Raw genomic sequence first — 12279 nt, forward strand, 5'->3', positions numbered from 1 at the left:
CGTGACATGCGCGAAAAAATGCGCAGTAGCAATGGGCGCGAACGTCCTTAATTAAGCCTAAAAGGCGCAAACAATCATGCTTAAATCAATTTAACGCAAATTCCAATCCCTTCTGCTTTATTAAAAGACTCAAACTGCTCCGTGAAATGAATTTCTCAATGTCATAACTTGTACTAAACTGAGTATATGTCCTAATTTCAGAGATTTAACTTCTCACCAAGCCTCAAACCGTGAATAGAGCAGTTTTGAGCACAATTCAATCGCTTATTACGTTTTAAACGGCTCCGTGAAGAGAATTTCTCAATGTCAGACATGTACTTTTTGCGGGCATTTTGTGCGGGCATTGTTATGACGGGTAATCTAGAGTGAAAGTCGATGTTCAAAAGTGGCCTGAATTTTCTCACCAAGCGTTAGACCGTAGGTAAAGCAGTTTTAAGCGTCTTTGAATCACTGATTACCTATTAAACGGCTCCGTGAAGTGAATTTCTCAATGTCATAATTGTACTATAGTACACTTTTTGCGGGCATTGTTATGCCGGGTAATCCACAGGCTCCCCAAGCTGAAAATACGTGGTGTATGCGACAGTTTGTGTATATAGAGAATTGTATGGGAAAATCACCGATCGTAAAAAAATTGTGTAAATAACTATCTCATTTGAAATAAAGTTTTCCTACCTCAAATGTGTGACCAACTTGTCTCTTTTGGCGAGTTTCGAGCCATTCTGACGCCGTTTAGTGAAGTCATCCGGAAGGCCGTTGCTGAAATAATGGGAAGGCCGGTGACTCCATCCATCGCCGGCCAGACCTCACTCCACAAATCGTTTTCTCCTCAACAGGAAAAGTCCCGAATCGCAATAAAAACAACAGTTCCATAAAGTCCAATAAATTTCACTCCAAATACGTGTGTTTCGGCGGCCGAAAGACTCGTGAAGAACGAAAACTTTGCCTTAAAATTCACCTCTTCGGCTTTCCTCAGAGGCTTGTGACCGGGTAGTCAACAACGGAAACTCGCAAGATGGTTTCAGCCTCAACTCTGATTGGTCCATTTGAATTTGACCGCGCGCTGGCAACACGACCGTTGTTGACTTGTGACTGGGCAGTCAACAACGGTCGTGTTGCCAGCGCGCGGTCAAATTCAAATGGACCAATCAGAGTTGAGGCTGAAACCATCTTGCGAGTTTCCGTTGTTGAAGCATGTTGAATGTTACTTTCTGTACCTTTTCGACGACTTTATTGCGGCAATGGCCGGCGTAATTCTTCCTCCGCACTTCACTGAATATGCAATCTTTTAAGCTTGACATCTTAATTTGTAATTGAGATAACCTAGCATTTTGTCGTTGGACGGTTTGGCAATAGATTTTTAAAGAAAAAAGGAGAAATACATTATTCCTTTAACGTGTTTGCCCATGAAGGTTTCTTTGGTGATTTTTTCGGGTAATATCTTCAGTTGCAGTGTATTTCTAGAAGTTGCGCGTTGTAAAATCATGATAAATTTGGCAGTTAATTTTTGATGGAGTACGAACTGTAAGATGGACTCGCAAAGTTTCTTTTATTTTTGTACAATTGGTCTCTCTGGAAACATGTCATTTTAGTTTCTGGAGTGCAAGTTTTCAGTTAAATCAACTGGAAGTTTTATGAAGTAATCTTGACTCCAAATTGTGCAAACAAACCGTGTCATGTACAGTAAGTGATACACAGATATTCCAAACATGCATTCGTGTAACTTGCGATAATATCAGCAGCTCCACGTGTTGATATAATTATATGTCCTTTGTCTCATCCAGGAAACCAATATGCATCGGCTTTCATTGCCATTTGAAAGAACCAGCTATTTAGCTTTCAAAACATCAGGGAAGTTTGTGCAAAAGTATTTTCAACCACATGGCCACAGAGCTCGACAACGGAATCCCTAATTTCACTCTTTCCAGAGATTCAAACCCGATTCTGGACAAGTAATGAGATGTTTCAGATGGCATATCTCCATTTATACAAATAAAATCAAGTTGCACCGTCCACGTCACTGTAAGAACAAAAGGCAGCAAATTTTTTCGTACACTTATGGCGGATTAGTCTTGAGGACTTCGCGAGATCTCCGCGCAATCACGATGGCATTTTCACCTCCGGCGTTTCAATAGCCAATCAGATCACGAGTTTGGTCGGCCAAAATTTGGCCGACCGTCCGGAATTCTTGAGAGACTTTTGGTCAGGCCCAATTTTAGCGAGCGCCGACATAAGAGAACATACGGGCGAAGCTAAAAATGGGCCTGATCGCAGGTTATTTATGGAATGGGTCCATGGACTACCCCTATGGACCACCCCTCATATTGTAAATTCCACACGTTTTACTAGCAGAAAATCTTAAGATGAAAGAAAGAAGAGATCTTCGCACTTATATGGACAATTTAAGCATCACTTGTTTTGAAAGAACGTGGGGTAAGATTTATGATAAATTGATGGGGGTGAGGCAGGGGATTTTTGAAAAAGGCTGAACCGTTAGTTCTTTGAAGATGGAACCATGATTACGATTCTCCACCCGAAAGATAAAAAGGGTCCGGGTTAATGGAAGGAAAGAAATTTGAATTTATTTCAATTACTGAATTAATCATAAAAATTACAATCTCCTCGATTGTAATACATTGATTTAAAAAACTCCTATTTTCCACTTATTCACTTGCTGAGTTGTTATCGGACAGCTCAATAAGCCAATCACATTCAAAGTTGTAGTTAAAACCAATCACATTCCAGGTTGTAGTTTAAATCAACCAGTCACAACCTTGCTTTCAAACTCCATAAAAACAATGTACAGGCTCTTCAATTGGGGCTTTCAAGTTTCCTTCTTTCTTTCAGAGCGACGTCCAACAATGTGGTTCTTCTTTTCTCGGAAATTGTAAATTTTATGATTAATTAATTGGTAAGAGGACTTCGTGTCGTCCAATTCGATCTGCAATCATACTCGTGCTAGACAAATCGGACTCCCGCGCATTTGGACGGTTATCACTCTTGTGATTACAGACCGAATTGGACTCCACTCAGTCCTATTAGCATTACTAATTTTAATAAAGGCGTATATGTAGTGCACTACATTCAACTTAAAACTGAAATTTCAAGAAAGACTAAAGCGCTAATTTCTTCTTGAACTTAGAATTTTCGCCCATAGGTCGTTCCTTCTTTTGCAGGCAGTGTCGGATTTCGGCAGTTATCTTCACCTCACCACCAAAGCTATTGACAGGTGTTAATAGCGCTCTAGTAAATGAACTCACTTCTTTGCGACGAAACAAGGAATTGTATCCATGTAACATGGATATGCGCCAGGTTTATTGGTCATTCAAGAACGTTAACTGAATCAGGTTTACATAGTTTTAATACAGGTTGCCTATGTTCAGAGAGAAGCTTCAAACAACTGAAAAACAAATTAAAACTCCGTAACCATCCAAATAATGTAAATTTCTTAGAGCATTCTTAAAGGTTTTATTTTCATTTGAACTTTGAAATGTATTTAAATGTGACATCTATGATTAATTTTTTTTAATGTAAGACATCAATAAAAAGATAAAAGAAATACAGAACATTATGGTTCAGAACTATCCGCAGCTGCCCGGCGCTTTGGAAAAAATATTGGCAGCTGAAAGCACACTGAAAGGCAGCAGTTTGATTGGTCCACAAGTATGTTAGTGTGGAAGTTGATCAAGTGAATTAGACGCCCTGGAATAATATTTGCGCACAAAGTAGCTTGAAACTGACAGTACATCACAGTATACTGAGAGGTCATCAAGGTCTCTTGAGTACTGATACCAATGAAACTACTGAGCCTCAATCATATAGGTAGCATAGAACCCGAGAACAATGAAATCTCGCACTAACTACAACATCCATGCCATAATGATTCAACTGATTTAATTTCCTGTCCGTTCCCAACCAGCGTTTGTGCTGGGATATACAAGAGTTAAATAAAGATAAAAGAAGTTATCATCATCATTCTCAACATTATTATTATTGTTATTATTATTTCGGTTATTACTATTAAAGAGGTTATTATGGCAAAGAAACTATCGTTGACAAAAAATCAGTGACAAAATCAAATGTCAAACATGCAGTGCAATTCCTCGCCATTTTGTTAAATTTTGTAATCTCTTCACAAGCCCCCAAAATAAAATTAATTCAATCTTTTATAATACAAACTCACTCAAGGCTGATTAATTTACGAGTGTTGAAATTAGAAAGGCCGCCTTTAATAACTCAACGTCAGATTTTCATCAACATCAGCATTTTATTTACTAAGTGCATAATAAGACACCGCATTTTATTTGTAAACTTTTTTAATGACAACTTGAAAACATTGTGTTGTTGGACAAAGACATTTCCGCATATACCAATGCCATGATGGGTCTTTATGTTGCTTTGTTTTCTTTATACAAAGGGTGTAGTCCTTACAACACACTTTCAGCCTGCCTCTCGCATTCTAGCCTCGGTATCCTCGCAGTAACGTATCCCCCCAGGTCAAGAAGTTAACTTGATTGCCAGCCATGTCTTCGACAGTCAGCGTTACGGTTCTAAGCATTATGATTTTCCTATGTTTAGTAATATCTTTAGCCAATGCTTTCACCATATTTGTTTTCTGGATTAACCGACGCAAACTTCATCGGACTTGGTTACTTCTTCTAAACTTAGCAGTCGCTGATCTTCTTGTTGGATTCACCGAAATCCTTGTGGTGACCACGTTCGTTCTTCCTCGACATATAATGGTCTTTCAGGTTCATGACACTCCTGCAAATATTGCAAGGTTATTAGAAGCTTTATTTTCCAGTGCGTCGGTGTTTTTTCTTGTACTCATTGCGGTGGAGCGAGCCTTTGCTGTTCTCTGGCCGTTACGCCATCGGGTAACAAGTACCAAAGCTTACATCTACAGTGTTGAAGTCGCGTGGCTAACTGGGGTAACCTTAGGCGCAATGCATCTACTTGTTTTACACGACTTGATGCAACACAAATATTATGTGATAGTTTACGGCTCTATCATAGGCATATCTTTAGCTGTTGTATGTGGGTTGTATCTGCTAATGAGAACACGCCTGAGTCACAGACGTAACGCTTTCGATGTCACACGAAACAAGCAAATCGCCAAACAGAAAAGCAAACTTTCCAAAACTCTGTTTATTGTGGTAGCTGGCTCAGTTATGTTATGGGTTCCAAGTCTCGTCATCTATCTCGTTCATTGCGATCACCAAGAACTGTTTCCTGCCAAAAATCTGATTTACATGGCAACGATGTTACAGTTAACTAATTCTCTTTTGAATCCTATTATTTATAGTTTGAGACTGCCTGTGTTCAGAGATACGCTCAAACGACTAAAAAACAAACTGAAGGTTCGCAAACGATCCAAGGAGTATACAATTAATTTAAAAATTCGAACCGGTGGGGAAATCAACTGAAATCGTCTTGAGAACGGTAGATATGAAAGGACTATTTAGACTTGAATTTAACTCCCTCACGTTGATACTACATTACGATTTACTTTTTCCAAAATTGTCATTTTGAAATTGGATAAAGTAGGCTATTCGATTCTTTTTATTGAAGTGTTAATGGTACCTTACGTCCATCCAGAGGAATTCTAGATATAGAATTCATATCTCTGAATCATCCTGCGAAGTGGTTAATGACTATTGAGCTTACCCTTAACGGTCAACACTAATGGCCATCCGTCAAACTGACATTGGATATCTCCTTACAATTACACGACGCAATATCCCATCTTAATATGAGAAGCGTATCGCTGTAAAAAGAATGAAAACAGGCAGAATTAGAGCTTTAGTTCAACAAGAAATAGCGTTTCTAAGCAAAGCAGCGCTGATCTACAGTATTTAGGTCTAAAAACCACTTTGAAGACGGTTAGCTTTTACTTGTTTTGCTGGGTACTACTAAGTCAATACTCTAAAAAATTCGATTTTCCAGGAGCTTGTCTCGTTAGACAAGTGGATAACCCATCGATCCGGGTTCAACTCTTTGGCTCGCCTAATCTGAATGTTCTCTGCCCATTGAAATATTTGTTTCGTTGAAGTAGATTTGAAGCCTGAAGTAGATTGTACGTCGTGTAAGTTGAATAAAAAGGGAAATGTCAGTTTGAGGGATGGCAACGAGTGTTGACCACCCTTAACTCACAAGTAAAACCTTTTGTTCGACATCTTATGTGCCATTCCGGAATTGCGCAGGGAACTGGGGCGAGTTTCAAATTTGAACCAATCGATAAATAGACCACTTTCGATGTATTAAAATTCAGTCCGAAACAAAAGACATCATCCCGATACTCTGGGGAATAAATATAAGGATTTGTATGAGTTTATTCCCCAGAGCCTTGAGATGATGCCTTTTGTTTAGGACTGAATCTTAATATATCGAAAATGGTCTATTGACACCATCACATCAAAGATATCGTTGAGATAGCCCATCTGTCCAAGCTTGATGCGCTTAGGTCGAACAGAGACCAAGTTACGGACTTAAAAACATAATTTAAAATCCATATAAACGTCTCTAATTTTAAGGCTGCGTCCCCCAAAACCAAACTCCAACCTCGTTCCTAGGGTCTTCTCGGCTTTCAACATGGCAGCGGGTCGGGAGAAGACCATTGGCACACAGCAGATCACGTAATCAAAATTTGTCCATCGAAGATGGACAAATAAGCATTTTTTTTCTAAATGGCGGCAAGGAATAAGGTGAGAGAAATCTGGGTACGACAACTGCCATAATTTGATGTCAGAAACCGAAAATACGGATGGATGAATGCACGAGCAACGAGAATGCGGTATATGACAAGAGAAATATTGCTTTGCTTTTATTTCATGTTATTTTAAACCAATGCAAGTTTATAGAGCGGTTTTCAAATGTGTCTTAAAACCAAATCCAAAGTAATTACTTTGGCAAATCAAAAAGAACGGAGACAATCCAGTAAACCAATCAAAACTCGAAGTAATCACATGTAGCTGACACAAAGCGTGGGAAAATGTACACGCGCGAGCCACTATTGGTTTTGGTTTCACTTCTGATTGGTTAAAAAAGTGTGATATCAGATGGTAAATAGCCAATGGCAAATAGCGCGTAGCTCTCTACAACCACATCATGAACAATCCTTGGCCTTGGTGCATTGACCTCGCAATACGGAAAGGCCTTAGGTTGAGAGTTTTGCGTGAAGACACACTTTCGGTTAATGAGAATTTAAATAATGAGAAAAGAGTACGAAAAACGACTGAATTCAGTTTTTGCATCGCATTGTTCCCAAACCGAGCCCCAGGGTCGAGGAAGAGGTAACGCGGTAGAACAAATAACTGTACATTTATTTCTCAACGCAAAAACATTGAACTTAAATAGGCCCAAAAGAAGCTTGTATAATGAACTAGAGATATTCTTTCAAAGGAGTACGATAAAAAAAGACCCAAACAGTGGATCCTGATACCCAATTCCCTGAGGAAAAACACTTTCGCCGCTTCTTTCATTTCAATTTGATTGTCATTGTGCTGATGAAAATTGCAAAAAATTAAGCTGCATTGAGATATTCCCTTTCTTCCATCTTCGCGTTGCCTGCGTCCTCGGTTTCAAAGGTAGTCTTCACTTGAGTCCACTTTAGTAATGACTGAGGAACTGAGTAGCGCACTTAAAAAGTCCAAAGGTCAAACTTAATTTGTAAATGGTTCATCTATTGCAGTTTTAAAACACACACTTGTTGATTGGAAAGCAATTAAGGAGCAAGCACTCCATCTCGGGAGATTTCACGTCCCTCGTGCCTCGCGCGCGGCATCTCCCGCTACCTAAAAAAAGAACTTGCTCGTATCTAGGCCATGATTAATTGGGATAGAATTGCTATTCAAAAAGGAAAGGCCAAAGCGTTGACAAGTCAACTCAGCCTCGTCACTTTTAACTTAGAAAACGTGGCAACTGCTTTTGGTTGCAGGGCATCCTAAGACGGAAAAAGTCTGAAAGTTTGCGTCAAAAAAAAGCTCTCGAGAATAGGTGTCCGCCCTACTGTTTTCGGTATATTGAAAATATCAATCGCTGCTATTTAAAAACAAAGAAAAACCCTTGCTATGCATTTTGGAGAAAATGTCCATTGTGGAAAAAGTAACAGTAATGAGTCATGCTCATACTAACTCCAAAGTTTGCTGTCAATGTGGTACCCACACAGTTTCCGTAGAAATTCTCCCTTCCCTGCCCCCTTCCTTTCCCCTTCTCACCCTCCCATCACGTCACATCCCAGCCCTGAAGAAAAATCGTATCTAAACGCAACATGTATAAATGGTGTTCAAAAACTGTGGAGCAATTAAAATTAAATTTCTTCTATACAATGTGATTTGAACTGCCCCAGCCTTCGTACATGAAAAACCTTCCCTTCAAATTAGAATTTCATATAAAACGTTCCTAGAATTGACAATAAAAAAGTTAAGTCGAATAGCTGCTCTTTGTTACACCGTAGCGTTATGTGCGGGAGAGAGAAAGTCCGTATTGTCTTCTTCATCATCATCTGTGTGGTCTTCGGAATTGTCCAGCCGAACAGAGGTTGCCAAGGGAGACCGCAAGCTGGGTACCATGGCAACCAGAATAAGGGCCAGACAATCGGCAACTTGTGTGTTTGGTGCACAAGCAAGAGCAGGGTTGTGTCCATCTTCATCTTCGGCAAGTAAATTGGCGCCCCGTGCTATGAGCTCCTGCACAACTGGTACAAGGCCATTTTTGGCGGATAAATGCAAGGGCCTTTGAAAACGAGAAAAACAGAGAAAATTCTTGATAGACAAGGCACTTTTTAAAAGGAGCACAGGAAACATAACCACACTACTTTGGAAAACGAAGATTGGCGCACACAATCAAACGAGAAACCATAATGAAGAAAAATCACAAGCAACTGTCGCCAAGCGCGAGAAAAAGGCCTGGGGACAAGTCACAATTACTTTTGTTTGTGATAGTAATGCAAAGACCAAAACGGACTTAATTGCGATACTCTTCTAAAAACGGCATAGCTGATAATAGAACCATTGAGTACTTACATATCCAATCAATATTTATCATCAAAAAGAAGTTGAACTGTGAAAACCGCTTGACCCAGGAGCTCATAAACAGGAGTCTACAACTCCAATACTGGGTGATCAAGCTATTTTTAGACGAGTTTTAAAATAAGATTTGGGTTGCACGAGTGACCATTCTCAAGCTCATGGGCAATAATTTCTCATGCAAGAATTGGAGATAGCTGGGAAGGTCTGGCATCACGCGAAAATCGATCTAAAAATAACTCGGTCTGTAAAAACGGCGTTCCACAAATACAATAAAGTAGTACGCTTCTAGTCATGATGGTTGAACTTACGTTTGAAGAACATTGTTAGCTAAGCTGAGATAAGGATCCTCCATTTTGTCCAGAATTAAAAGAGCACAGGCCGCATGACCCTGAAAAACAAATACAAGGGTTATTCCCTGCTAAGAAATTACATTCAACTTCCACATATTAATTCATAAAGTATTGTATTACGAGGCCATTTAACCCAAACAAGACCTAGCAGACAAATGCCACCAGCCAGTAAAGAGCTATGGGCAACTGTAACAATTTTTTGGCTGAATCCTTCTGTCACAAGGCTCTAAATTTCGAAACTCGTAATTCTTTCAATAAACGCTATCCGCAATCAAGGCTACAGTCAAGGTTCTGGCATGTAAAAAACTAAAGTGTCAGTATTTCCTTTCCCAAAAACCACGCCCGGTGTGACAAGATCAGATAATCACTAAATTAGGGTTCATAAACGAATCTGTGTGCGGTTTCACGAGGGTTCATTTTCCTAGGCTATTTCCGCTAATTGTTTTATTATTTCAATTCAGTTAGTTCAATGTAGGCTCGATTTCTTTACACTCCCCCCTTTACCAACTGCTCACGGTTGGTCAAGAAGTCTCCTAATCTTGCCAGCAGTAGCTACTGCGGCTCGTCTCGGTGGTCTCACAATTTCCGCTGGATGATCAGGCTGCTGAACAATTCCGACTTGCTCGACTTCGTCATGTCCGTTTTCAGGCAGGCTTCCAGTGTTCACTTCCAGTGGGAAAAGCTTCTGTACTGGTTTCCGTAACGTTGATGGCTTTCCCTTCTTGCTAATGATCCGCAATACAGCACCTCGTTTGTGTCCATCTCTGCCCTCGATCAGCTCAATGACCACTCTTAATCTCCACTTGCTCCTCGCTAGACCATCATCGTGGATCACAAAGACGTCTCCAACCTTCTCTTCTTTGTTCTGATCTCCCTTGGTTCCACAATGATGGATTCCCTCAGCCGTACAAGGTACTCGTTAAACCATCGTTTCCAGAAGTGTTCCAGTAATCTATGGAGGTAACGGGCTCTCCATTCTACCTTGAGGGCGGTTTCTTCATCATCTTTTAGCTCGGAGGGGTTCGGTAGTGTAGCAAGGCGTCTTCCAATGACGAGGTGTGATGGTGTAAGGGGTTTTTGATCTGTGACGTATGAGTACACATATGTGAGGGCACGTAAATTAAGTACTCCTTCCACTGCTGTGAGGACTGTTAGTAGTTCTCCATAGGTCAGCTGCGCCTTTCCAAGAACTTTGCGTTCAGGCTCCTCTCAACCAGCTGCACCATACGCTCATAGTACCCTCCCCATCCTGGCACTTTCTCCAAGATAAAGTTCCAAGTGATCCCTTGGTTGGCGGCAAAATTGAGCATTCTCTTGTTGTGAAGTAATTGCCCCAGCCCCTTGTTGGCTCGCTTGAAAGTCTTCGCGTTCTTGGTTGTTAGGAGACTGGTCTGCCACGTCTGGCTATGAACCTGCGCAGGTACCTGACGAAGGCTTCTGTTGAGAGGTCTGGTGTCAGTTCTGCGCGTAACGCTCTCGAAGTTGCACAGGTCAATAAACAGATGTACGCTTTTTTCATTTGATTCGTAGTGCCGCTGGCGCTCTTTACGTATGCCGGGTTCCGGAGACTCTTGGTTCAGGTAGATCAGCGGTCGGTAATGGTCTGTACGGCACTCCTTCTCTTTTCTTACAAATGACGCATTGATGCAAGATCCTTTTCACGTACTGTCTCCCCTTCGGAATTCAGAAGTTAGTCCTTACTTCGACTAGAGTTTCCTTTATTCCATCATGATTAATCTTACGATGACAGGATTCGACAATCAGTCTTGTCACGTAATGTCGCCTTGGTAATAGGGCGGGGTAACGCTCTGCGACACTCAACGGAGCATTTCTAAGTCTTCCTTTGCACTTTAAAATGCTGTCTTCATAGATCTTCTTCCTTTGCAACGTCACAGTTCGGGTAGTTCCTCGGTGGCCCCCTTTAGCCAGGTGGGACCCTCCCACCACAAACTGTTATCAATGAGATCAGATGCGAGACATCCTCTGGAGACAACGTAAGCAGGATTCTCAACTCCAGGACAGTGACACCAGCTCTCCACATCGGTCAACTTGTGGATCTCGTCTATTCGGTTCTACACGAACTGCTTGTGCTGTTTGTCGGGTTGGATCCAATAGAACACTATGATGCTGTCGGTCCAACCAAAGACGTCTCCGATGTTCAACACCTGGGCTAAGGCTTCTTGTAGCCAGGATTAGTGCGGAAAGTAGGTTGAGTCTAGGGATACTCATAGGCGAAGGTGGCATGACTCTGCTCTTGGATGCTACGAGGCTTGTTTTGTAGCCATCTTCAGTTTCAATGCACAGGTAGACAACTGCGCAATATGCTCCCTTCGGAACATCTCCGTATCCGTGTAGGGTTGCGAACTCCACTCTTCTTTCTTCTTCGGGGAAGTAGTAGCGGCTAACAGTCATTTCGCTAACCTTTTCCAGGTCCGTCAACCACTTTTGTAGGCGGTTTCTTCCAGGCTGAGGGATGAGGCTGTCCCATTCACACTTGTTCAGGCAAAGTTCTTGTAATAGCATTTTTCACACCACCATTACTGGAGATATCAGTCGTAGAGGGTCAAATAGTTTGGCTGCAATTCGAAGAACGTTTCGCTTAGTAGGTTCCATGTTTCTGGCAAATTCGACGATCTTATTCAGCTTCATAACAATCTTGTCTTCCCAAGGTTCCAATACAGGCCTACTAGAATGTACTCTGCTGAGACTGGATCATGCGCATAGTACTTGGTAACGTGGTGTCGAAGTGTACCGTTGAGTAGGAACGGAGAACAGTTCATACCGAAGATAACTCGGCAGAAGCGATAAATCTCGATATTTGGATCCTCGTTTGTGACGTCATCAATCCACAGAAATCGCATCACATCTCTTTGCAGCTCATCTACTGCGATATTCAGAAA

General features: G+C 41.2%; 2 protein-coding genes across 2 annotated transcripts in view; one reads left to right on the forward strand and one right to left on the reverse strand.

Moving 5' to 3' along the window:
- The first annotated feature begins 4392 nt into the window (after positions 1 to 4392).
- Positions 4393 to 5472, forward strand: LOC138012980 (adenosine receptor A3-like). Its single transcript, XM_068859932.1, has one exon. The coding sequence runs from the start codon at positions 4524 to 4526 to the stop codon at positions 5424 to 5426; it is 903 nt and encodes a 300-aa protein (XP_068716033.1). The 5' UTR covers positions 4393 to 4523; the 3' UTR covers positions 5427 to 5472.
- Positions 5473 to 7305: 1833 nt separating this feature from the next.
- Positions 7306 to 12279, reverse strand: part of LOC138012979 (serine/threonine-protein phosphatase 6 regulatory ankyrin repeat subunit A-like) — a 58948-nt gene continuing 53974 nt past the window's right edge. The window contains exons 32-33 of the mRNA XM_068859931.1: positions 9338 to 9417; positions 7306 to 8733 (exon numbers count right to left, since the gene is read on the reverse strand). Coding sequence (XP_068716032.1) covers positions 8445 to 8733; positions 9338 to 9417 — 369 coding nt within the window. The 3' untranslated portion in view covers positions 7306 to 8444. The remainder of the gene's footprint in view (positions 8734 to 9337; positions 9418 to 12279) is intronic.

Source organism: Montipora foliosa, chromosome 8, assembly GCF_036669935.1.
Source record: "Montipora foliosa isolate CH-2021 chromosome 8, ASM3666993v2, whole genome shotgun sequence".
Classification (NCBI taxonomy): Eukaryota; Metazoa; Cnidaria; class Anthozoa; order Scleractinia; family Acroporidae; genus Montipora; species Montipora foliosa.